We start from the raw sequence: 26,257 nt of genomic DNA on the forward strand, positions 1-26,257 counted from the left end.
TCTAGTAGCTGAACTAGAGAATGTGAAGAGTTTCTTCATTTAGAAAGTGGCTAATAGAAGATGGAAGAGTATTTCTATTTAGTGAACCAACTAAATTGTTCTTATCGACATGGTTTTGGTCAATCCATGAGGTGGATTGGATACTTAGGCTGCCTTCAACAAATCAAGCAAATGAAAAGGTTCCTTTATATGACTGAAACTCGAAGTCCTTGGTGTGGATCTGAAAGCCATATGGCAGTAGGATGATTTTTGGTCAAATTATTCTAGTAATAAAGGAAGTGACGAAGAGGGCTTAATAGCTAACTAAAGATGTGAGATCCCGTTGTTCGGAGAAAGGAACGAATGCTAACGAGGACGTTGGGCCTTGAAGGAGGGTGAATGGTGAGATCTCATATCGGTTGAGGAGGAGAACGAAACATTCCTTATCAAAATGTGAAAATCTCTCTCTAGCAGACGCATTTTAAAAATATTTAAGGGAAGTTTAGAAGGGAAATCTCCCAAAAATAACAATATTTGCTAGTGGTGGGCCTGGGCTGTTAGATGCAACCGAGTTTTCTCCATTTGGGCTTACTACATGTAACCACCCAAGCCCACTGCTGGTAGATATTCTCATTATTGGGCTTTCCCTTTTCGATTTTCCATCAAGATTTTTAAAACTGGTATGCTAGAAAGAGGTTTCCACACCTTTATAAAGAATGTTTCGTTCCCCTCTCCAATCAATATGAGATCTCACCATCCACCCCCACCCTTCCGGGAACCCAACGTCTTCACTTGCACTTGTTCCTTTCTCCAATCAACGTGGGATCTCACACTTCATGTCACTCAAGATCTTGGAGCACTCTAAAAATCTACTATTTTTAATTCCTATCTATTAGGAGACATCTCCTCAAGAATGGTAGAAAAGAGACTCCCATTAAGCTCACTCATGTCCAAATGACACCTCACTCACATAGTACATAATGTGCAATAACCACGAGTAAAGGTGGTACAATAAAGTCTTCCAAACAGTATAAAAGAAAGCATACAAGGGATTACAACCAAAAGAAACTTCAAGAAGAACATCATACAGAGCAAACTTGAATCTGACCACATTCAGCGGATAAAAAATGGAAAGCAAACTCATAATCAGACTCCTCAAAAGCAAGAAAATGGGGTACCTACTCAGATCTTAACTGAAAGCTAAGCATGATGAACAAAAATGGAGAAACCATTCACAAATCTAAACTGCAGAGCTAGGCATGGTAATTTATTAATAAAGAGAAACAGCTTCTCAATTTATGTGAAAGAAATTTGCAAATGTCTACCTAAAATGTGTAGCCAATAGAGCCAGAAGCAGATGTGAATGTTACAGCATATACGAAAGCCTAAATTACAACATATCAACAAATTTGATAAAGAGCCTAACACAGAAGAATGAAGGTTAGTTTCAGAGGCCCAACCTAAGATCCAGAGTGAGACCTGAAGAATACGAAGAAGAAGAGCCATCTTCAACAGGGGCAGGCATGTTCAAGTCCAAGTTAAGAAACCCCTCTTCTGTAGCTGCATTCTCCTCCACTCTCTCCCAATGGCATCTCATATGGCCACCAAGTGCTTGACCACTCGCAAAAACCCTCATACATACACTACACTTATGCCCTGCTGCTGTTCCTAAAATCATCGACATTTTATCCTCCAGATTGATGCTCAAATCATGACCACAATGTCCAAACAGAGCATCATCTTCTATTTCTTCATCGCTCTTCGCCATGGCGGAACAGCCTCTCACATTCTTGTGACTTGCCCTATGTCCTCCAAGCGCCTGGTGCGATCCAAACACTTTCTTACAACTCGCGCATTCAAATCGAAAATCGGAAACCCTAGCGATCGCACTAGGGCAATCGGCAAGCACTAACAAGCAATTAGCGACGTCCTGTTCCTCTTCGGTAAATGCTGATGCTTCCAAATCAACTCTAGGTCTAAAAGGAGAAACCGAAACCGAGCGATGGAACCTAACCGGCGGATTAATCCCCCGCCATTGTCGTTCAGGATGACACCTCATATGACCAAAAAGCGCCTTATCCGACCAAAACCTCCTCCCACACTCACTACACGGAGGAGTGATCTTCGGCGCAGTAGGATCCGGCTTCTTTCTATACTTAGCCTTGGAGCCGACGACAGCAGTGGAGGCGTTTTCAGTTCTTGACCGCTTCTTGCGTGGATTATGGCGGCGCTTGGAATCGAAAGTAGTTTCGACGATTCCGAGTTGAAATGGAATAGCGAGGTCCAAGGCAGAGCTGCTACTACTGGAAATGGCGAGGGAGTTGATATCTGAATTCATGATTGGAAGAAGAGAGAAGAAAGGGAGCTGAAAGTGAAAGCAAAACAGAAAGTATAACAATGGCGGAAGAATTTTGGATTTGAAGGCTGTGAGACGGTTACAGGTTCTTCTGTCACAGACATGGCGGCTTTTTTTCTTCCTCTTTCCTTATTTCATCAGTTAGTTATTGCGGTAGTTACAGATCATACGGGGGAGAGATTTTTTCCTTTTTTTTTTTTCGCGCTCTTTCAACTGACTTCAGTCTTATCTGGTCAAATTTGATCTTGACCGTTCATTTTCGTATAAAATAATCTAAAAATTATATATTTATATTATTTAATTTAATATAAATAATCTTACGGTTTTCGTCCATATATTAACGATAAGAGATATCATCCTTGTTAATGAGTTTAATAAAGTGATAATATACCATTAAATTGCATTTTTTTAGACCGAAAATAATCATATATTTAAAAATGTCTATCAAAAAATATTCTTATTCTTATGGTTTTCGTCTATATATTGACGGTAAGAGATCAAGTTCTTGTTAACGAGTTTAATAAAGTAATAATTTACCATCGAATTGCATTTTCTTTTTATCGAAAATAATCATATGTTTAAATAAAAAAAAATAGAAATGTTAAATAATACACTCTCTTAACTTACGACTCCATCCCGACATCACATCTGGACTTCCTTTTTCTTTTTCTTTTTTTTACTAATGGGTTTTCAAACCAATTTCCTTTTTGATATGAACCACGATCAAAGAATTTTCATACCTCAAAGTCTACTTAAAAAGACAAGAGCCAAGAAGCTATCACAAACTTTGTACACTTATATTCAAGGTAGGGTAAACTCATCAAAGAAAATTTTAGATTATGAATGAAATATATTTATTAGTCATTATTAGACTAGTTCCATAAGTTTAGCTGAATTCATTAAATATATGCATTAATCTCAACTTTGTGCAATATATAAGGGGAGGTCTCCAGCATATTTTAATTTGATGAGCTCAATATAGCTTGAATATAAATGTAGCTATATGGAGCCTCAAATCACAAATTATAATAATAATTATTATTATAATTGGTAATTTTTGATTATGGGCCTGGATTCCCAAGAATGTACGGGAAAATCCAAACTAAGGCCCACAGATCGAGACTCTTTATCTTGTCGGACTGGAAGGAGCAAAATCCAGGCCCGAAAATAAGAAATGGAATATGGGATTCAGCTCCATTCTTAATTCATCCATTTCTCGAATCACATGATCACTTTACGCGATTTCGTCGCTGTCTTCTCAATCTCTACGCACACTTTTCCATTCATTCAATTCTCCTTTTCTTTTTGTTCATTTTTTATACCGTAAATACTCCAAATTTGATTTTGTGTTACAGAATTATTCTTTTTCTCTTTCGTGATTGTATTGCATTAAATACCTTTTTTCTTTCTCGCTTTTTTAATCTGCGGTTTTCGTTATCCTTTCGGGGTTTTCGATGTTTCTTTTGGGATAGGGTTAGTGTTGGGTTTTTCTTTTTTGTTTTTGTTTTGTTTCGAGATTCTTTTGCTGATCGATCTGCGTTAAAGGGATATGGGTGCCGACGGTGATTCCAGCGAGCACCGGGTTCATGGTGACGGTGAAGAAGGGGGAGGTAGTGTTACAGTTAATATTCGATGTTCTAATGGTTCGAAATTTTCGGTGAGGACGAGTCTTGATTCCTCGGTTGGGACATTTAAATCAATTCTTGCTCAGAATTGTGACATTCCAGCTGATCAGCAGCGCTTGATCTACAAGGGTCGCATCTTAAAGGACGATCAAACCTTAGTCAGTTATGGTATGTTAATTCTTTTTTGTTGGGGTTATTATGTGATATAAAATTGTTTTTCTGGAAGTCTGTGGACTAAATTTTGGTGAATAATTCTCGTTTTGCTTTGTTCATTATAGTTGAGTTTTTTCCTCAATTTTTTGTTCTCTTTGGAAGGATATGCGAATGTGACTTTTTTGGGTTGTTCTTCAAGTTTTAGTTGAGTCCATTTATTCCCAAGGAACTCCCTGATTGATTGGATTGTATGCACCTCCTGATTCATGTCGGCTCTGTCTCAAATGTTCCTTTTTTTTGGTACAGGGTTTGGCGTAAGCCAAGTATAGATCCTTTACTGGGAATTGCTGGTAAATTCTTTATATTCATATTCTGTTGGGTCGGAGGATAGTTTAATTGAAGGTATCGAGTATATTGCAACAGCTGCAGACATTGTGTTTTGGTTTGTAATGTTTGAATCGAGTATACATTTTGGTTGATGATTCTCTCTTCCTTGACTTTCTCAAGCTGACAAATTTGTACGATTAGCTTATCGAGATATATAGTGGGAGCTTTCGTTTTCCATTCCATTTCTAGTGTTGGAGTTCTTATGTTCATAGCGAAAATTGGCCGAGTTATACAATACAATCTATTTGTTATTTAGTGGCTATTGCGCGACCCATTACACTGATAAATTGTTCATAGTATTTGCAAGTTGCCTTTAACCTCGTACCATCGACGCTCGCATTTTGTGCTGTAGTAATTGGCATTGAGAATATGTTTTCTTGTTGCGTCTCTCTTGTGACCTGAAATTGTCTTTATATCTTTTTTCCTTTTCGTTTTTGAAGGTTTACAGGCAGATCACACTATTCACATGGTTCGAGGTTTCGCCCAAGCTTCAGCACCACCTTCTGCACCTGCTTCGAATGTTAATAGTAGAAGTTCTGACACTGCTCCTGGTGTTACAAGAGGTGTTGGTTCTACTGAGAGTGGTGCTTTTGGAAATGCTGGCCTTGGTGCATCATTATTTCCTGGACTGGGTTTTAATCCTTTTGGCGGGGGTGGAGCTGGACTTCCTGAGTTCGAGCAAGTGCAACAACAGTTGACTCAAAACCCGAACATGATGAGGGAAATAATGAACATGCCTGCAATTCAGAACTTGATGAATAACCCTGACTTGATGCGGACCTTAATTACGAGCAATCCTCAGATGCGGGATATTATTGACAGGAACCCAGAGCTTGCTCATATCCTCAATGACCCTGGTATCCTTCGACAGACATTAGAGGCTGCAAGGAATCCTGAACTCATGAGAGAGATGATGAGAAACACTGACCGAGCTATGAGTAACATTGAATCTTCTCCCGAGGGATTTAACATGCTGAGGCGGATGTATGAAAATGTTCAGGAGCCATTTCTAAATGCAACAACGATGGCTGGAAATTCTGGGAATGACTCGAGTGCAAACCCATTTGCAGCTCTCTTGGCAAACCAAGGGGGTGCACCTGTGAGGAATGAGTCTAATAATTCTTCAACTACAGGATCAGAAACAACAGGAAATGCTGCTCCAAATACAAATCCACTTCCTAATCCCTGGGGTAATAATGCTACCATTATTGACTAGTAAAGTATTATTTTTGTTGCAATTCTATTCTATTCCTCCCATTATTTAACTAGAGGACGCTTTTGTGCCTTCAAATGATGTAACTTTCTTTTTTCTTTTCACTTCTAACGAGATTAGATTGAGAAATCATTTACTTTTTCTACGAATTGATATATGTTAGACAAGATTTGTAAGTTTATGTGGTTGTTACTTGAAGGTATTCTTGCTTATCGATATTCTGATGTCTTATCGTATAATATTTCTTTGCCCAAATTAAGCGTATGACTATCTTGCTTGAGTTTACTCGAGCTTTTTTGTCTTATTCCATTGTAAATTTTAATCTATTAACATTCATTTGGAAACCTAACTTTCCCATGTACTTCATCCTATTAACATGGTTTCATCACATCTTTACTGAATGGTGGCATATTTCAATGTTAATTTTCAGGAGGAATTCAGACAACAACCACACGGCCTACTCCAGCTGGTGATGCAAGGGCTCCTAGTATCGGAGGATTAGGAGGGGCTGGCCGTACAAATGTGGATCCTCTTGCTGGTGTTGTGCCAGACGCGGCTCAGATGAATCAGTTTCTGCAAAATCCAGCTATTTCACAGATGATGCAAAGCCTGCTCTCCAATCCTCAGTATATGAACCAGGTGCTGTGCTTATATGATAATGATTACTGCTAAATTAGTTTAAATGCCATTTGAAAGGTTTTGTAATTCCCATTTTCTTTGATTTGAACTGTAGATCCTCAATCTGAACCCACAGCTACGGAGCATGGTTGATATGAATCCTCAATTAAGAGAAATGATGCAAAATCCAGAGTTCATTCGCCAGTTAACTAATCCGGAGATGATGCAGGTACGACTACTCGGACATCCCCAACCCCACTGCACTCAAAAGGAAACGAAAGAAACGAAGACAAAATCTATATTCTAAGTTCTAATTTTGATTTCATTGTTTGGAATCAATTGGCATTCATGGTAATATGTGATGATGGTTCATAATGGCTTATTTGTGAGATCCCACATTTGTTGGAGAGAAGAACAAAACATTCTTTATAAGAGTGTGGAAACCTTTCCCTAGTAGACACGTTTTAAGAACCTTAAGGGAAGCCCGAAAGGGGAAGTCCAAACAAGACAATATCTGCTAGCGGTGGGCTTGGGCCGTTACATTATCGATATCATTTCCAAATTTTTGTTTTCTATTAAAATACATTTACAGTTTTCTTGGTTCATTTCTGCATTTTCTTCTTGCAGCAAATGCTATCAATTCAGCAGTCCCTCCTCTCTACCTTAAATCGACAGCCATCGGTTCAGTAAGTCCAATTTCCTCTCTAATTTATATAATTGTACACCTTTGTAGCTCAAATACTAGGCTGTTTGAAACGACCGTCAGGATCACATTTTATATTGAATGCTGCAGATTCATCATCGTATACCGAGCTTATTCATTGTATAATCAAACTTCATCTAGAATGAATTTGTGGCCTTGTAACTGGATGGTAGTTTAGTAGTTTGATGGAATTTGACGAAGATATTGGTTTTGTACAATTAATCCACGTAAATCGTATGATTACTGTATAGCTATGCAGATTTAGTTCGTTATTCGCACTGAATTTCACTCCACGTCGAATATTGATTACTTGCTACTTTTTACAGAGACTCTGCTCAATCAGGTGCTGCTACAGGTATGGTGAAAGGATAATTTCAGATTCGATGTTCATCGTACATCGTTTTCTTTTACACGACCAATGTTTCTAAGTCACCTAAGTTATAGGTGTTCCTAGCACTGCTGGATTGGAGATGTTGATGAACCTGTTTGGTGGGCTCGGTGCTGGCGGGTTGGCTGTTTCGAACAATCCCAATGGTTCGATTATCTGCTAGCTTTGTTGTTTTCTTTTCATTGCTGCAGCTCACCTTGCTGGGGCCTTTAAATATCAAATGAACTTTCTTTGCAGTGCCCCCAGAAGAACTATACGCAACTCAACTTTCACAGCTCCAAGAGATGGGCTTCTTCGACACCCAAGAGAACATCAGAGCTCTACGTGCTACTTCCGGGAACGTTCATGCTGCTGTCGAACGACTGCTGGGAAATCTCGGGCAGTAAATCGATAAGATCTTACCTCTTTTCTTTCGAAATTTAATTGGGATTTGTCATGTAGTAGTGAAATTTTAGATCTACAGTCACAAAACAGCAGCTGCACATGCCAGAGAAGAGACACACAGGTTACGTTTTGGAATCTGAATAATTGAAAGTGCCCCATGAGATAGAAATACATAGACTTTGTGGATATTGTTATGGATCACTATATTAAATTTGCCCAGTTTCACCCATCCCTCCAAAAAAGACTTGTAAATACATTTTAAACGTTTCAAATTTCATTGGAACTCGATTGGCAGCAGTTTTTTTAGATTCTTTTTATCGAGTTATGGCTTCATTATGCTGATTTTTGTAGAAGAAAAGATGTTAATTTTGGGTTCAAGTTCGTCGTTTTGACGAATGTTTTATAATTTAGTCTCTAAACTTTGAGATTATTTGGTTTAAATTTTGACATGTCGAAAGTTTTTTTTGGTCAATCTGTTCATGAATTCTTAAAAAATATATAAAAATGCTTGGTTTAATAAGATCGGTTGTCGAAATAATAGTAATATTTAATTTAAAATATATATATATATATTTTTTTTTTTTTTTGAGAGTCCATCTATCCATTTACAGAATAATCGTTGTAAAAATCTCCAAAAATTGAAATAATAATAATTATTAAAGTTAATTAAATTTATAATTAACATTAAATCAGAATATATAAGACTACTTACCAAAATTAAATTAAATTAATTACAAGTTTGAATAGAATACCCATTTATTTGAATTGGAATATTTTGAAAAAGAAAAAGAAAATTCAATGATTATTGGAAATTAAAATTAAAAAAAAAAAAAAGCATAAAAATAATTGAAAACCAGAACTTGAACACCAACTTTACCCGCGAGATCAAATTCATATCTCCCATCCCTACCTCTCCGTTCCGTTCTGATCCCAACCACTGCCGCAAAGATTTTGCCGCGAAATGCTACGCCGAATCGAGTAAACTTGCCGTTCTAGGAACGCCGGCGAGCGGTGGACGATGCGCGTCATTGTGGCTGAGAGTGACCAAGATCGCTCGCTCCAACTTTGATGGTAACAGGATTTGACAGAAAGAGACGCGAGCGATAGAGGTTCATTGGTGCTTAGTAATTGGCGGAATTTTCTTCCGCACGGTCGTAGTGGACGGGACGCACGGGACTCCAAAGTCACGTGCCTTCCCCGTGCTTCTGCTGCACAGTTCCCTAGGGTTTATGCCAGATTCGGGCAAGAAATACCGTATTTTCGATTCTCTGACCAATCAACTGAATGAGGCTCTACGGCGTCGTTTATTGACTGTTCTGACGTTCTGTAGTTCTGTTTCCTTCGTGCTCCTCATGGTGATTTCTTTTCTTTATTTTCTTATCCTCTTTCTTTTCTTTTCTTTTTTTCCACCCCTAATTTTTGTGAGAAATTGCTTGCTGCTATCATCCCCATTCCCTTTGAAGTTTGAATGATTTTATTATCGCATTCAGTTTGTTTCGTAATTCCTGGTTTTCCCAAAATTTATCATTATCTTGTTGGTATTTATAAAACTTTGATTTCCATTTCTACTCCTCGATCTCCTTCCATCTGGGTTTGTGGAGTTGATTCAGTTTCTTTCTTCATCGAGATTAGTTGAGGCATCGGTACCCTTTTAGTTAAACAGGTGAAATGAGCATAATTTTGTGTCTGGCCATTGCCACCGAACTAAACCAATTCACTAGCTTTCATCCTTCCCTGTTTCATCGGAGTAGCTGAGGCACATGATGCCTTGTCTGAAATCAAATCATCTTATTGAAATCAACCCTTGACGTATCTATCTATCATAGCAAATTCGATTTTTTAAGAACATTTTTTTTTTAAAGAAACAGGAACTTCATTGTCAAAGGGACAAACAGAGCGGGGATGAGATATCTCCATACCCCAAAGGATTAAAAGAAGAAAAAAAAAAAAACAAGAAGAAGCCTCCCAGCTAGTGGGTAATTGAGCTATGCTATAATTACAAAACAAATTAGAAGTAGATAAAGTAGAAGTAAAATTTTTAACAAGTTCCCAAACTACTTCCTGTTAGATTCTTGATCATGAAAGACTTTTTATATTTATGGAGTTGTAATTAGCAATGAAATCAGTTCTTAAAATGTTGAGTTTTTTTTTAGAATTGGTAAAATTTAAGCCGAAAACTAGATTAGACCTTATGACGTAAATTTTGGTCCATTCTTCAATAGCATTAGTAGTTTCTTACTTGTTCCACCTTATTCTTAGTCTATGATTAATTGAGAATGTTTGGTTTTAAATATTTCTAACACTGTCTGTGCATTTCAACAGGTTTTTATATTTTCCTCCTTTCTTCCAATTGAATAAGGTAATAGATATTAGAGACGGAAGCTTTTAAGTGAAGGTATTGACTTATTTCAACATATCAATGACCTATACACCTCCAACATGGGCGACATTTGCTGCTGCTGCATTTGTTATTCTGACTCTTGTCCTTTCACTATATCTATTGTTCGAGCACCTTTCTGCATATAAGAATCCGGAGGTTCTCTTATTCCATGAAGATGCTTCCTTGTCTTGTAATTTTTCTGATTTTCTTTCAATTAGTATAACTATTCCTGGTTATCATTTCTCAGGAGCAAAAGTTTTTGATTGGAGTTATCCTAATGGTACCAACTTATGGTGTAGAATCAGTAAGTTCTTAACTGAAGGCTTCCCTATGACATGGCAAATACTTGGAGATAAATTTCTTACTTACATTCTTTCTATACCTTATTGAGTGTTAGTAATCCAAACCTCCCTCAAACTAAAGCTTTATGATTGAAATAGCAAGTTCCAATATCCAACTCAACTATTTGTTCTTCCCTGAATATTGGATATCATAATAACCTTATTTCAAAATAGATTTCATCGTGGAATGAGATATTGACTAGAGCAGTTGAAAAACGTAATCTTAAGGATGCATTCATATATTTGCAGTCTAGAACTGTGAAAATATGGGACCTTGTAAATTCAAGGTTCTAATTGATTTTTTGACATATAATCAACACGATATTTTTTGCTGGTATTTGATATTATTTTTAAACATTGAAACGTGTTGGTTGACTTAATTATCATTTATGATAATACGATATAGTTTTCCCTCTGTATTGAGTTTTGCTGTTCTTTCTCTGTTTTGGATACAGCAGATATCTTGTGGAAAATTTACACCTTTTTTTCTCTTGCTTGATTTACTGTGAACAGTTTGTATCATTGGTGTACCCATCAATAAGTGTTTATCTTGAGATCCTACGCGATTGCTATGAATCCTTTGCAATGTACTGCTTTGGACGATATCTGGTTGCTTGCTTAGGTACGATCTTTATAAAATATTTCTGAAAGTATTGTAGGATTATGACAGAGGCTATGGGTTTTAATTTTGCAGGAGTCTGAACTTAGTTTCAGCTATATTTTCGATTTGTCATTCATTTTTATCTCTTTTGCAAAGTTCCAATTTTTTTTTTTTTTTTGCAGTTTTCTAATGGACCAAGTCATCTACTGACCCCTTTATTAATGTTTTGTGTTTTTACTAGGTGGGGAAGAAGGGACGATTGTATTTCTAGAGAGAGAAGGACGTTTAAATACTAAGACACCATTATTAGAACATAGCTCAGAAAAGGGAACAATCAAGCATGTTTTCCCTATGAACCTTTTCTTAAAGCCATGGAAAATTGGTGGATGGGTTTACCATGTTATCAAAATTGGGATCGTCCAATATGTATGCCTGCCGTTGACCATTGATGCTCTGTTATCCAATGCCTTTTAATATGATTAAAGAAGACTAATGGGTTTTCTGTGCAGATGATGATAAAGTCCCTCACTTCTATTTTAGCTGTAGTTCTTGAGAACTTTGGCGTTTATTGTGAAGGAGATTTTAATTTCAAATGCGGGTAAACCAAAATTTCAAGTATCTCTGCCGTTGCTTACTCCTCCTTCATATTGGACTAACTGCATGTCAAGTTTTAAATTTTCTTTATGGGGTTTTCTTTAATTTTCATTTTTACACGGCATTGGGTGTTTGCTCATGCATATTGTTACTGTTAACTTTGAAATGCGTATGTTTTTTGCTTTTTTCACATTCTTGATTTGATTTATCTGTCAATTGTATGTGTGCATCTGTAGAATATATTGCTATGGATCTGTCATGTTGACATATCTTTCCTATAATCTTTCATGTTGAAGTTCTATTTTTTTTTTTCTGTTAGTTTCTATATTGTTTGTTTCTGGACTGGTTTTGTTTTTGCTTTAGCTGAATTAAATATCAATTAGTGTACAAGGTAGCAGGTGGTCGTCTGAAATTTTGGAATACTCCCTCTCATTATGTTATCTTATGAAATACTTCTGGGCGGGGAGTGCTTAGTAGATTTCTATAACTGCATCTGACTATTATTGCTTTTAAAAAATGACTGAAAAATATTGGAGATTTTAAAGCTGAAATTTTCGATTGATGGTTTTAGCATTTATTTTGTAGGTATCCTTATATGGCAGTGGTTTTAAATTTCAGTCAATCATGGGCATTGTACTGTCTGATTCAGTTCTATGCAGTTACGAAGAAAGAATTGATACATATAAAGCCATTCGCCAAGTTTTTGATGTTTAAATCTATAGTATTTTTGACTTGGTGGCAAGGTGTTGGAATTGCTCTCCTATCTTCCCTCGATTTGTTCAGTTCTGTAGCCCAAGGGTTACAGTTTAAGTCAAGTGTCCAAGATTTCATCATTTGTATCGAGGTAGCCATTTCTTTCTCCTGCATCCTTTTTTTTTTTTTTTTTTTTTTTTTGTCNTGCCATTGATTAAGCAACCTGTCGTCAGACTTGTCTAATAATATTTTCTCTTTCTCAAAGTCACTTTACCCTTTAATGTGGGTTTTCTATCGTCTTTCTTTTTTGTTTTACTCTTCTTGGATGGATAAGACGACAAGTAGAATTCAAGTTCATTCTACCTTTCTTCTGCCCAAATTGTAAACTTGATTATTGAAACTTGATACAGGAACAGCAAACTTTAGAAACCAATAGTTGAGTTTGATTTACTTTTATACATATGATGGTATAGAGATCTTTACAGGTGTAGCTGATTGAACTTGTTCATTAAATAGTGGAAGAATTGTGATGATGGTGGTGCTATATTGACGATTGGCATCCTTTAGTAATTATTTCTTGATTTCTATCTACTTTTAAAAGCGACCATGTGAATTAGAATTTGACTGAGCTAATATTTTCTTCATTTTATTCGCTGTGCTGACGACTTCATCTGAAGAATCAAACAGTTGAGAACGTTATTTTCTTTTCTCATTTAATAGAGCACCATTTTGTCTCTTATGTTTTATGGAACATCTTTTCTTTTTTTTGGCAAGTGTTTCATTTCCGTGCTTAAAGAACGCAGTTTGGAGTGTTTTTTTTTTTTTTTTTTGCAGTGAAAACAGGTTTTTGTTGGTAAGAAATTAAAAGATGTATTCTTCTTGTGATTCACCTTTTTCTTTACTCATTCCAAACGTGTCGTCTGATTATTGATGTTCGTATTCACAAGACTGAATTTAACACATCTATAAATTTATCCAGCACAGATGGCCATTGCTTCTATGATTCACTTGTATGTATTTTCTGCAAAACCCTATGAACTTATGGGGGACCGTTATCCTGGAAGTGTTTCTGTTCTTGGCGATTATGCATCTGTCGACTGTCCTTTAGATCCAGATGAGGTCAGGGATAGCGAGCGTCCTACAAAGTTACGCCTACCCCAGCCTGACCTCGAAGACCAAGACCCCAAGATGGGCATGACAATCAAAGAGAGTGTCCGAGATGTTTTTGTTGGTGGTGGGGGCTATGTAAGTTATCCTCTTCATTCTATATATTACATCCTTGACTTATCTAATTGATGGAAATTAATGTCTTGTGGTGTTTTTTGCTTCTTAAGATAACTTGCCACATTAATTTGGCACTGAATACGTACATACAAACAAAAACAATATACATGTAGGCACGCCCATATATATTCTCTCATGGGAAACTATTTTAAAGCATGCACTATGGAACATACATTTTATCTTTTTCCATTGACCATAATGACTACTTCCGGCGGGCCAAAAGTGCCTTTGGAAGACAATTAGATACTTCTTACACAAAAAGGTTCAGTAGGTCTACAGTTGAAATAATTTTTTGGGGCCTTTTTTGTTCATATTTCTTCAGTAATTCCAGTTTATTTCTACTACCTGATATGACCTTTTGAACTGCCTTACAGATTGTGAACGACCTGAAATTCACAGTAAACCAAGCAGTTGAACCTGTGGAAAAAGGAATAACGAAGTTCAATGAAAAACTGCATAAGCTCTCCCAAAACATTAAGAAACGAGACAAGGATAAAAAAAAAACCAAGGATGACAGTTGTATTAAGTCGCCCACACAAAAAGTCATTCGAGGAATCGATGACCCCCTTTTGAATGGGAGCTTCAGTGATAGCACGATCGTTCGGGAAAAGAAGAACCGTCGAAAATCAGGTTATATAAGTGCAGAAAGTGGCGGAGAAAGCAGCAGCGATCAGGGTTATGGTAAGTACCAAGTTGCTGGCCGCCGATGGATCACCAAAGACTAGTAAACAATAGGTACTACTCTTTATAATCAAAGCAAGAAAAAGATGAATGGTTGTGGTTCACTCATCAAGTGGAGTCCCAATAGATGAGAGATGTGCCTGAATTTTAGAGCATTCTGCTTTGTGTGAACCCTCTCCAAATGCAGTGAGGCATAGCAATGGTGGGAAGATTCCATAGAAAACTCCTGGTATGATGTGCAACCAGATGCCAAGGTAATTTCTTGGTGCACAGAGGATTTTACTTCATCTATTATGGGTTAGTGTATCATGATTACAAACTATGTTGGGCTTTTACCATTCTTGTAAATAGCTGGGGCTATGATAATCAGAACTGGGATATTCTGCATAATTTATTTCTCGGGTGGACACACATATATATATATATTAGTACAGAGATTTGTTAAAAACTTATCATTTAAATGTGTTTAACAATCTTGAAAGTAGCATGCTCCTGGAATCATGCAGTGAGGGAGCAGAGATGAAAAGCTTCATGAGTAATTTTCTTATTTGTAGTTTATGTGGTAGCCTTGTATAACTTGTTTTAAAGCTTAATTTTCATGAATAAAAAATCAAACACTAAACCAAGCCTCAACATGAGATTCTCGTTGTCGTTCATCATTTTGTTAAGAAAATTTGTACATTTTTATAACATTTTGCTTGCGTCATCACGAAGGTGAAATTACTGAATCGATCGGTTGTGTACATGCGCTAAATCTCGGATCATGCTCTTGCTATTCTCTCGCTCATCTTTTAAATCTGTTTTGTCCTCCTTTCTCATTTTCTCCCTTGATTCTTCATTCAACACAATCGATCATTGAGATTCCTTAGTTTCTTCCTTCTTTTTCTGACATTTCGTCTAAGAATGAGTCAGAACAGTCCTCCAAAGCTCGAATCTAGCGCTCGATTCAACATTTTAGGTTTAAATATGTGTCTTCTTTTCCATTTCCATTTTGCTTCTGCTTTTGTTTCCATTTTCAGTTTAGTTTTAGTTGGTCTAGAAGAACATATTTAAACAGACCAAAAAATGAAAGAACATATTTAAACACTTCCAAACATCCAACAGCAACAAAAACTTAGGCTAATGCAGAGAAGAACCAGGGTGCTCACTTACAGGACAACAAAGAACATGATAAAGACTCTTTTAAGGGATATTGTTCTAAAATTCTCAACGAAAACTAAACACTGCATGGTGTTCACAATCTACGTAACACTACACGATTCCATGCTGGGAAGAAGATTCCAACTCACCAGGAGTGCATACTCGACAGTAACTCGAATCAACTCTAGACTAGAAATAGGTTCAGGGCTGGAACCTGGTATCCAAGGGTAAATGCAGTTTCAAGACTAGGCACTGGCTGACATCACTTATCTTCCAATCGCTGCAACACTGAATCGGCAAAGCTTTGTTGCTTTCGTTCACGGTATTTAGGGCTTGGACGGGAGTGCTTCAAATATCCATCCCAAGGAACCTTCTTAAGACCTGCCCGAGCACATATTATGTCCCTAACCCTGTTAAAAACAATAACGTCCAAAATTAGAGCAGCCTAAGGCCAGTGGAGCAGGAAAGGTTAGCAGAAAGATTTGATGCTGCTGATAGTAATAGTAGAACTACTACAGCATTGCAGGTGGAAACTAAGGTTACCTCTCTGCAAACTCGATGGGTGTTTCTCCAGGCTTCAAAACTTGGGGCTCCAGGTACCAGACATCACAAACAACAGCCCAAGAAGTCATAAGCTGCAGCAGATGCATGGTGAATGACTGCCTGAAAAACGACAATAGACGGTCTGGGTATCATCTACCCGATATAACAACCAATTCCATGCTAATGTATAACAAAAATACCATCATTGACAGGTAAAATTCTGTAAAATAATAATTATACACTACATGTTGTAAAATTCTGTGTCAATCAAATATAATTCCAACCAAAAAGTGCAGATTCACAGAGTTACTCAGAAAGAGAACACCAGGATGAAGTGGTGAGTCTAGATGAATCAAAACGATCTAACAAGGGAAGATGCTTGTTTTGAAATATCCATTGGTTTCTTCCCCTACTATAGTTAAAGTCAGAGGAGCTTAACTGCACTAATCCATGACAAACCCTGATCTAAGCATGTGAGATCCCACATTGACTAGAGAGTGAAACGATTGCTAGCAAGGACGATGGGCCTCGAAGGGGGGTGAATTGAGATCCCACATCGGTTGAAAAGGGGAATGAAGTATGCTTTATAAGGGTTTGGAAACCTCTCTCTAGCAGACGCGTATTAAAAACTTGGAGGGAAAGCCCGAAAGGGAAAGGCCAAAGAAGACAATATCTACTAGCGGTGGGTTTGGGCGGTTACAAAGCAAGTCTATAATTTGTTTATGTCCTTGAAGTTTCCTAAACAAATAATGTCAAACATGTTTTCATAAATTTGAAAAGTATTTTCTGCCACTTTCCTGGACAATCAAACAGGAATTAAGTTTCTAACAACAAAAATTAATCAAATAACACATGTAATATTCCTCCACAAAAAGCTCCTTACTTCCTGCTGTTCCAAAAAGCGTCGACGAAAATTTTGTTGTATTTGACTGCGATTGGACAAACAGAGCAGCCAAGTTCAAATGCACCCTGAAATCATTTAGGTTAAACCAAATAAATAAAATAGGCAATCTCAAGAAACAAGCTAGAACAAAAAGTGGACTGATAGCCTTAATGTACATCAAATATTATGGTCACCAATTAGATTAAAGCCTTGGCAGCAAATTTAAGAAGTACTATAAAAGCAATACCTTCTTGAACATAACAGAGTAGTGGTTATTTACACAAGTTCCTTCAGGAAATATAAGAAGAGGATTGTTGTCAGCCCCTTGAACGTGATCATTTAACCTAAAAGAGAAGAAGTTTCAATAATCATTCATTTCTTAATCATTCCACTAACACCCAGTGTTTATTGTAATTCTTGTGCTCCCACTGTACGGGGACCACTTACTTCTTTGCTACGATTTCACGGTCCTTCAACTCGGTACGGTTGAACTCTATGCATCCTATGCTCTCCAATATAGTGCTTTGCAACAGTCCTTCAACAACATATAACATATAGTAAGTTATAGTATGAAGACCATTATATGGCCTTCCCTGATTACTCACTACGCCGACCGTTCCTACTTGTAATAATAACTAATAGGAACGGTGACGAATATGGCTACTGGTTATTAATAGCAAGAGTTCCTCTTTCAAGCTTTAATTAAATCTTCATTTAACATATTTGCATAATAAATACACTCACCAACCCACCCAGGATGTTTTTGCATAATAACAGCAAACGCAGTCATTTGCTCCAAGACTATGAAATCAATCATGGAAGTGTGGTTGGCCACAAAAACCTACACAGTGGAAGGGAAAAAGAAAAATGTAGCACTGAAAATGATGCTCAAAATCTTGAAAAGGGAAAATATGCGATCACATTTGTAAAATGTAACCCCCAAATACCTGTTTTGGTCTGATGCTAGGCCGTGGCCCATGATACTTGACAACTCCAGTCCAAGATGCAACAAAGAAGCTGCAAATCAACTCCACCAAAAACCTCTAACAAAGGAAATATATAATCATTACACAGAAGAATTCTCGACTACCAGGCTAATAAGAACAGGATAAATATATTGTTGATTAAGAAATTTTGAGGGAAGACGATATGAGCCAAGACATTAATCATGCAATATAAACTTTAAGGAAAATGTGAAGAAAACGTTGTCAAAATTATCAAAAAATGTTTCAATTCATGCCACATTGAAGAAGAATCAAGTTTCATTGTTATAAATTTCGGGTAGATCATAATTTAGAGTCATGATGTTTCATTAATACATTTTAGGATTTTTTATTTACTTAACTTATGACCATAAAATATGAATGTTACAGCTCTTGAAATGCCTAATAAAAGGTCAAAGGTTTCATTTTGAGGCTATATAAAGCCATGTATGTTGTATTTGTAAGGAGACTGGAAAATGTAGTAAAATGGGCATTTGTGCTTTCCTTTATCCAATGACTATGTTTCTTTGCAATTCTATGTAGTTTAGGTTGCATGTAGAATCATTCAAGCTTGACATGATCAACCTGCTTGTGGAGTGATTTGAATCTCAAACAAATGTTCTTGTCTTGAGATATTCGATCAATAAGATAATCCAAATCTTACTTCCCTTATAGTAATTCCTTATCGGAAGAGGATCAAACCATTGACTTTTAAAACCTTAATTGATGTCTTATCCACTAAGTCAGGCTCATTTTGTCACACAAGATAGAGAATTAAAACACGTAATGGGGAAAATAAAAGAATAAGCAAACAAGATGTATAATTGAGCATTCACACCTCTAACTTAGCTCTCAGCTTAGGATGCCCTTTCAGAAGTAGGTTCACAGGAATGAATGTTGAAAGGAATATTATCCATCCTATTGTCAATATGAGAACCCTGCACCATTAGCTCAACAAAGCTTAAGTTAGTTCCTATAACTTGAAGTAAACATGTCATTATCAGATAAACGCTGCATGTACTCAACAGTGAAACAAAAATTAAATTCCGAAACAAGCTAACCTTGCTGGGAAGAGAATCAGATACCGAACGACGACTCCAAAGCACCACAAAGGGAACAAATAAATATTCCAATTCCATGGCTCCGGTGGGTTTGATTTGAAACACCGAGTGAACGAATCCTATGCATTCATCATCAAAACAAACAAATTTAAAGATCAAATGGAGGGGAAGTTTCAGCTCTCAAAGAATTGAATTCCAGGACGAAAAGAGAACAACCAATTAGCCCTGAAAATAACAACCCCCCTTTCGCTATGAATGAAAATGACGAGAGAAATTGAAAACGATGAGGAGGGAAAGCTCACATCAACAATAGCACCAGCAGCTTCGGTGAGCGTCGGCGAAATATCAAGCAAATCGCGCCTAAGAAGTATCGACAAGTTAATAAGCTAATCAAATCTCTCGGAAATGACAACCAACAAATCGGATGGCATGATAAAAGAATAAAAATCTCGAAGCAATATGAAATTGAAGAAAAGGGAGAGAGAAAAGGGAAGATTACAGGCGGAGCTTCCCAGTGGGTTCTTGGATTGAGGATCCGGAAGGCAGGTAATCTTCAATATTGGGACGATCCAAGTCCAATTCAGAGCGGGAAGTGTTGAGAGAAGCAGCGCCACTCATAATTGGCGGGTTTGGGAATCTTGTAGAAATCTACCTGCTCTTCTTCTTCTTCTTCTTCTTCTTCTTCTTCTTCTTCTTCTGGTTGTTGTTGATTGTGAGGGCCTGAGATTTGGTTCTGGATTGAGTGGTTGGGTGGATTCAGTTACTCATATTGCTCGACACAAACCAATGGAATGGGTCCTCTTTCTTTTACCTCTCTTTCTTCCATTTTCATCTCCCCTGCACCCATGCCACAACTTTCCAAGGTTGCCTCCTTTATGGTATGCAACTCATTCTATCCTCACGCCTACCTACCATCGAATTATTCGATACCTTTTTAAGTTTTATTTGACCGAACCTCCTACTTATAGAAGGATTTAAAATTGTAAGACTGACTGCTATATAGGATGGGTTTGAGCTGTTACAAGTGATATCAGAGTTAGTCAATAGACGGGACAAGACACTGGTTGAAGTAGGGCTAGACTCTCTCCATAGTATACATGTTTTAAAATCATGGGGTTGACGGCGATACGTAACGGACCAAAGTGGAAAATGTCTGTTAGTGGTGGATTTGGGCTGTTACGAATAGTATCAGAGCCCGTCATTGGACGGTGCAAGGCATTGGTCGGAGTAGGGCTAGACTCTCTCCACAATAAACGTGTTTTTAAATCGTGAGACTAGCGACAATACGTAATGGACCAAAGTGGACAATATCTACTATCAAAGCCTGTCACTAGATGATGCAAGGCACTTGTTAAAATAGGGGCAAACTCTCTCCATATTAGACGCGTTTTTAAATCATAAGACTAACGATGATATGTAATAGACCAAAGCAGAAAATATTTGATACTAGTGGGCTTGGGCTGTTACAATTTGTATCATAGATATTGGTTAGAGTAAGGCTAGACTATCTCCATAGTACCATACATTTTAAAATTGTGATGCTATAAATTATTAATATATGATTAATTAAGGCATTAAATTAATATTATTTTTTACCAATATTATTTTACATTAAAAATTTTATAAAATAAATATAGGATAATTTAACTAATTTAGTTATAAATTTTTAAAAATATATATAATTAATTTTTTAAATGGCTTAAATCTGAAACTAATAATTATATCCATTAAAATCTTAAACTAAAAAAAATGAAGAAAATGGTTAATAAATAGTTTTATATAAGAATTCTTTAAATGTTAAAAAATTATATGATCTCATGGGCCCAATGGGCCGACTAAAAGCCCAACAATTAAGCCTACACTTAATTTCTTACTTTTGGGCTGGCCCAAACTACACCAAGTAAAGCCTCAAAAAAGCAAAAAGTTAAATATATTTATTCTTTTATTTTATTTTTGGTTGCCATTTTTCAAATAGGTTTTAATTCTTATTTTATAATTTACATATCCAAATTCTCAACTACACGGGTACGCATATTTCTTCAATTTATTGTCTATCACGTCAACGTCTTTCTAAAAAAGACGAACATCTTACTAATATTAAAAAAATATTATAATTTAATAAAAAATAAGACGGGTTCGAGATTAAAAATTTACTGAGACTTAAAATGTTTTTAACCTTCATGAACGTTTATTTTGCTACCACAAGAATATTAGTGGGGGTGAAAAAGTAGGGTAGGAGTAGGTGTTTGACTTGAGACAAATTTTGACTGCGGATAATAAATTGCATTTAAAAAAGGGTAAAAATAACGGTACATTCTTTTGGGCTGCAGTTAAGGAATCTACAGCCCTCTAAAATGTAAGGTAAGGTGAGGTGTCGAGTTCCCATTGGGCTGTTATAGCCCTAAATTTGTAGGGGTGGGTGACCCTTCTCCTTACGTACTTTGGGGCCTCCCCCCTCCTACGCCCGCTGCTTGGGCCACTAACTAGAGGCTACACTTGTCATTTCACCCTTTTTCTTTTTTTTTTCCGCAATGGAACATATAAAAATAAAACATTTAAACTCTATTAATCTCTTAAATTATTGTCATCAGCCTCGTAGTTTTAAAACATGTCTGTTAAGTTTTTATGTAAAAAATGTATTGTTTTGTTTTCCAATTGATATGAGATTTCACCATTCACCCCTTTGAGACCCAACGTCCTTGTTGGAATATTATTTAGTGTCTAATTCTGATACCATTTGTAACAGTTCAAGCTCATTAGTAGCAAATATCGTCGTAAAATTATAATTACATTTAAAAAATAAAAATAATAAAGTAAGAAAAACCAAATAATTAGTAAATTAGTTGAGTTTGAAAGAAATGGTACGTAAAATCCAAAGTTGCTCTAATTATTAGATATTTTTAAGTCGACAACTTAAATGAAATATTTTTCTATCAAATTATAAAATCATAAAATCAGTCAAAACTCCCTTATACAATAATTCATTATTATTCTTTTCTCATTTATTATATACATAATAACTCTCATATATATATATAATAAATATGGGATATTCCATCGTCAGCTAAACCTCTAAATGATCGAAATAAAAAAGGTAGGGGTGCAGAAACAGCCGATCACACTTAAATGTTTTCTAACCATCACGAAAAGAGTGTTAACGACACATCAAAATACCTTTTTATGATTTTTTTGTAACTAATTCTTGTTGATGGTAAATTGCTACGACCAAGAAATGTGACTTTTCTCGGTTAAGATATAGATATTAACAACAATTAAAGTTTATATTTTTGCATTGTCATAAAAAAGTTAATAATGTTTTTTTTTTTTTTTTTTGTTCATAGTATCTTAATCATGAAGAAATTTGATTGAGAATAATATTACTCCGTCAAATAAATACATCTCATGACACTGATCATGTAAACTCAAGCTCACTGCTAGCAAATATTTTTCTCATTAAGCTTTCCCTTCCCGGTTTCACTTTAAGGTTTTAAAACGCGAAGAAGTTTCCACGTCCTTATAAGAAATATTTCATTATCTTCTCCAATCGATATGAGATCTCACAATCCACCCTTTTAGGGGCCCAATGTCCTCGTTGGCACATCATCTATGGCTCTGATACCATTTGTAATCGCCCAAGCCCACCACTATTTGATATTATCCTATTTGGGCTTTCCCTTTCACACTTCCCCTTAATATTTTAAAACGCATCCACTAGTAAGAGATTTCTACACATTTATAAGAAATGTTTCGTTTCACTTTTCAACTGATATATCAATTACACGTATATTTCCATGAGATCATCCAACATATAATTACTTCGAACTAAACATAACTTTGGAATTCTTATGATTGAGGTACCGAAAATAAGGTGCACATATGTTCATATAGGTAATAAATAACTTCATTTCTTTTTAAGTCTTTCTCAACCATCATGTTATCAAGATCACTGTTATTCAGATACAATCCTTTGTTCATTCATGTCCATTCCTTTCCTCGAGTTTCGAAAAAAAAAAATTTGAAGAACCCTAATTTAGAAAACGAGATAGGTACAATACCGGGCCATTCATACATGATTTTTTTACTCGAGCGTAACCCTAATTTAGAAATGGAAAGGAAAGAAAAGGGGTAAAAAGGAGGAAACTTTCCCATATTCCTAAAAGAGCATTGTGATTGAAAATTGTTGGCAATGAATTTCATTGGGGATTGAGAAGTTTTTATAAAGAACACACAAACTCAAATCTTCTTTTCTTTTCATGCAGTTTTTCATAATTGAAGGAATATTCACAATATCTATACTCTATAAATTAAATTAAAATAAAATAAAATTGGTCTCTCTTTGTTTTAGGGTTTATATATAATAATAATAATAATAATAATAAAACATTTCTAACAAGATTCTTCGGTCTAATCTCGATCTCTTGGTTAAAAAATTAATGTTAAGCTATGTTCGATAAATTTCTAAATTTTTTTTATAGATTTTATTTTAATTTTAAAAATTTTGAAATTTAATGGTTTATTAATTTATTAGAGTATAGATATTGATATATTATTAGAAGTAAAACTAAGTGGGTAAAATATTAATTTGTTAATAGTTAAGGGACTAAAAGTGATATTTAAGGTAAATTTGAAAAGTTTCTCTCTCTAAAAACCCCATCTGGTTCTTTTGTTCACCCACTTGCAGTTGAAAAGAAAAGGAAAATTCAGAAATATATTCAAAGTGTTCGTAGAAACCCAAAAAGAAAGTGAAAGTGATGGTTAAAGACTTGTCATTCTGACTCAACTTTTTGCCAAAAAAGCTACCCTTCTCTCTCTCTCTCTACTTTCTCTCTCCAATACGTGGCTGCATGTACTTTTCTCACATGGATACAACTACAACTGAAGGGTACCCTTTAGTTGTAAGGGTAGAGAGAGAAAATAAAGGACCTGAAGAAGGGTACCCTTTAGTTTTGAGGGTAGAGAGAGAAAATAAGGGTACCCTTTAGTTTTGAGGGTAGAGAGAGAAAATAAGGGTACCCTTTAGTTTTGAGGGTAGAGAGAGAAAATAAGGGTACCCTTTAGTTTTGAGGGTAGAGAGAGAAAATAAGGGTACCCTTTTGTTTTGAGGGTAGAGAGAGAAAATAAGGGTACCCTTTTGTTTTGAGGGTAGAGAGAGAAAATAAGGGTACCCTTTTGTTTTGAGGGTAGAGAGAGAAAATAAGGGTACCCTTTAGTTTTGAGGGTAGAGAGAGAAAGGAAAGGAAAGGACGCTCAATCCTATACTCGACTAAAGGACAGTTTTGGGAATAAAATAATAATGGAAGCCAGAGCAGAAACGTACCCTTATTGTGTGAGGCAGTGTGTCCTTAATGTGCCCTTAATGGGATGAGGTGGTGGTTTCTTTTCAAAAGGCTCAAATTTATATTTATATTTTAAATAATAAATTATTTAGTTTTGAAACGATTTGAGATAAGTTTCCACACTCTTATCGGAAATTCTTCATTTTCTTCTCTAATCGATATGAGATCTCACGTACATCCATTTGATTTGATTTTCAAAATATTTGGTAGACAACAAGAACGACCTAAAAAAACATAGAACGAATTGTAAATTTGTGGTTTTATTTTTTCGGGTTTACAACATTTTTCAGGTATGTAGATACTTTGACTTCCGATATTATCATGATAGTTCAAATTTAAAGTAACGTTATTTTAATTTATAAATTTGAGCTTTTCCATCTATAATTATAATTAAAAAAATGCTAAAAAGTAAAAGCTTTTAAAAAGTTTTGTTTGACTTAATTTAATTAACATAAACAAGATAATAAAATAAATTATTGTGAAGAAAAACTTTGAGATGTTATGGTCAATGGTAATTTAATGTAGTTCAAAAATTAATTATATATAAAAAAAATATCTCGACCGTGAACAAGTAACAAGTGTATACGTCTCGGATCCATAATTTAAAATATAGATTCGACATCTGATAGTCTCGACGTTCCCTAGAACAGTATCGTACAAATCAACACGAGTTATTTTAACATGTTTTGTCTAGAAATGTCCACAGGAAGAGGCAGTGACAAGGAAGGCTTCCTCATTCCATCCCCACGAAATTTCTCATTTGTTTCTGCAGAGATCGAATTCTCTATCGGTGTAAATCAATTCAAATAAAACTCTAAGTACGAAACTTTTTTCTTTTTTTTAAAAAAAAGAACCATAAAAAAAAGAATTTGCAAATTAGTCCAATAACTTAAAGAAAATTGCATTTGTGGGCACATTCTTGGGCAAAAAGTTTAAAAAATATATCATATTTTAAGGCAAAAATCACATGTGGGTTGATCTATAGTTGATGATCAACAAATCATGATAAACACATCATCATAACATTGGATTCTCTTTTATTTTCATCATAAATTTTTTTAATTAATTAATTCAATTTTTAGAGAGAGAAAGAGAAGATACTCTGTTTTAATATTAGGGTACAAAGAAGAAATAATTGGGGCCTAAGTATATGCTATGGCACACACAAATGTGCACATGATGGGTGGATCCCTCACTTTTATTATTATTATTATTATTATTTATTTTCTAATTATTATGTATTTTATTTCAATTTTCTCATCATTTTTAGATTATTGGGTAAGTTATTTCCATTTTCCATTAATATTATTATAGTTTTTAGAATTTCATTTTTTTAAAAAAAAAAATCAATTTTTCACAACATTTTAATGAATTGCCTCGACTAATGAAAATAGTAAATTAGGCACCAAAAATAGTTTGGTTCGAGTTTTATCAGTTCAAAGGCGGCTCACTGAACTCGTCATTTTAACTTTGGAAAAACTCCTTGAGAAATAAATTATTATTATTTAAATATGTCGCTAGTAGTAAAAAAACGCTCAAATATCATTCTTTATAATTTATGAACACATTTAACTAGATCACTGGTTTGACCCGACGAATTGGGTCCGTTAAAGTTCTTACTTCTGTATGAATGCTAAACAATTTTCTATATTTTTTTTAACTAGGTACAAAATCAAATATCAGAAAAAATAAAATAAAATTAAATTAAAAGTTACATTAAATATAGGAAAATGTTGGGATTATCATATCTCAGAAGACCCTAATTGAGGCACTTAGATCATGACTTGAAAAAACTAAGTTTCTTATAATATTTTTCAACGAAACTATAAACAACGCTTAAATTTGATAAATTTGACTAAAATGAGAAAACAACTTTTCTGAACGAGTTAATGACCCTCGTCTCAAACAGAAAAAAAAAAAAAAAAAAAAAA

General features: G+C 35.4%; 4 protein-coding genes across 7 annotated transcripts; 2 read left to right on the forward strand and 2 right to left on the reverse strand.

Annotated features, from left to right (window-relative positions):
* Positions 1-1,284: 1,284 nt before the first annotated feature.
* On the reverse strand, positions 1,285-2,437 carry LOC111468261 (zinc finger protein ZAT3-like). The gene has a single exon (XM_023113423.1). It carries the CDS (start codon positions 2,315-2,317, stop codon positions 1,427-1,429), a length of 891 nt encoding a protein of 296 aa, XP_022969191.1. The 5' UTR covers positions 2,318-2,437; the 3' UTR covers positions 1,285-1,426.
* Positions 2,438-3,548: 1,111 nt separating this feature from the next.
* LOC111468165 (ubiquitin domain-containing protein DSK2b-like) lies at positions 3,549-8,123 on the forward strand. Of its 2 annotated transcripts, XM_023113284.1 has the most exons (9): positions 3,549-3,808; positions 3,881-4,128; positions 4,941-5,690; positions 6,144-6,352; positions 6,447-6,560; positions 6,959-7,017; positions 7,361-7,389; positions 7,479-7,568; positions 7,660-8,123. In XM_023113284.1, exons 2-9 carry the CDS (start codon positions 3,885-3,887, stop codon positions 7,806-7,808), a joined length of 1,644 nt encoding a protein of 547 aa, XP_022969052.1. In that variant the 5' UTR covers positions 3,549-3,808; positions 3,881-3,884; the 3' UTR covers positions 7,809-8,123. The 2 variants fall into 2 exon arrangements, with proteins under 2 accessions (XP_022969052.1, XP_022969053.1); XM_023113285.1 differs by lacking the exons at positions 3,549-3,808; positions 3,881-4,128 and adding an exon at positions 4,215-4,463.
* A 657-nt stretch (positions 8,124-8,780) lies between these two features.
* Positions 8,781-14,832, forward strand: LOC111468183 (protein LAZ1-like). Of its 3 annotated transcripts, none has more exons than XM_023113306.1 (9): positions 8,781-9,161; positions 10,129-10,342; positions 10,434-10,490; positions 11,041-11,149; positions 11,370-11,554; positions 11,638-11,726; positions 12,308-12,566; positions 13,400-13,660; positions 14,074-14,832. In XM_023113306.1, the coding sequence occupies exons 2-9, from the start codon at positions 10,226-10,228 to the stop codon at positions 14,422-14,424; spliced, it is 1,428 nt and encodes a 475-aa protein (XP_022969074.1). In that variant the 5' UTR covers positions 8,781-9,161; positions 10,129-10,225; the 3' UTR covers positions 14,425-14,832. The 3 variants fall into 3 exon arrangements, with proteins under 3 accessions (XP_022969074.1, XP_022969077.1, XP_022969076.1); XM_023113308.1 differs by lacking the exon at positions 8,781-9,161 and adding an exon at positions 9,175-9,782; XM_023113309.1 differs by lacking the exon at positions 14,074-14,832 and having other exon boundaries at positions 13,395-13,594.
* Positions 14,833-15,472: 640 nt separating this feature from the next.
* LOC111468221 (glycerol-3-phosphate acyltransferase 9) lies at positions 15,473-19,880 on the reverse strand. The gene is made up of 11 exons (XM_023113368.1): positions 19,490-19,880; positions 19,293-19,350; positions 18,991-19,109; positions 18,768-18,867; positions 17,894-17,989; positions 17,691-17,787; positions 17,394-17,481; positions 17,194-17,290; positions 16,947-17,032; positions 16,064-16,183; positions 15,473-15,930 (listed from the first exon to the last, which is right to left on the reverse strand). The coding sequence occupies exons 1-11, from the start codon at positions 19,606-19,608 to the stop codon at positions 15,783-15,785; spliced, it is 1,128 nt and encodes a 375-aa protein (XP_022969136.1). The 5' UTR covers positions 19,609-19,880; the 3' UTR covers positions 15,473-15,782.
* Positions 19,881-26,257: the final 6,377 nt, after the last annotated feature.

This window comes from Cucurbita maxima, unplaced genomic scaffold, assembly GCF_002738345.1.
Source record: "Cucurbita maxima cultivar Rimu unplaced genomic scaffold, Cmax_1.0 Cma_Scf00036, whole genome shotgun sequence".
In the NCBI taxonomy this organism is placed as follows: Eukaryota; Viridiplantae; Streptophyta; class Magnoliopsida; order Cucurbitales; family Cucurbitaceae; genus Cucurbita; species Cucurbita maxima.

Coding starts and splice junctions, on each gene's coding strand:
- LOC111468183 (XM_023113306.1), top strand. CDS start 10,226: ATGACCTATACACCTCCAACATGGGCGACATTTGCTGCTGCTGCATTT. Junction 10,343..10,433: donor CTGCATATAAGAATCCGGAG/GTTCTCTTATTC, acceptor ATCATTTCTCAG/GAGCAAAAGTTTTTGATTGG. Junction 11,727..12,307: donor GATTTTAATTTCAAATGCGG/GTAAACCAAAAT, acceptor TTTATTTTGTAG/GTATCCTTATATGGCAGTGG.
- LOC111468221 (XM_023113368.1), bottom strand. CDS start 19,608: ATGAGTGGCGCTGCTTCTCTCAACACTTCCCGCTCTGAATTGGACTTG. Junction 16,184..16,946: donor GCTTTTTGGAACAGCAGGAA/GTAAGGAGCTTT, acceptor GTCGTTTTTCAG/GCAGTCATTCACCATGCATC. Junction 15,931..16,063: donor CCCATCGAGTTTGCAGAGAG/GTAACCTTAGTT, acceptor TGTTTTTAACAG/GGTTAGGGACATAATATGTG.
- LOC111468165 (XM_023113284.1), top strand. CDS start 3,885: ATGGGTGCCGACGGTGATTCCAGCGAGCACCGGGTTCATGGTGACGGT. Junction 7,390..7,478: donor TCAATCAGGTGCTGCTACAG/GTATGGTGAAAG, acceptor CCTAAGTTATAG/GTGTTCCTAGCACTGCTGGA. Junction 7,569..7,659: donor TGTTTCGAACAATCCCAATG/GTTCGATTATCT, acceptor CTTTCTTTGCAG/TGCCCCCAGAAGAACTATAC.
- LOC111468261 (XM_023113423.1), bottom strand. CDS start 2,317: ATGAATTCAGATATCAACTCCCTCGCCATTTCCAGTAGTAGCAGCTCT.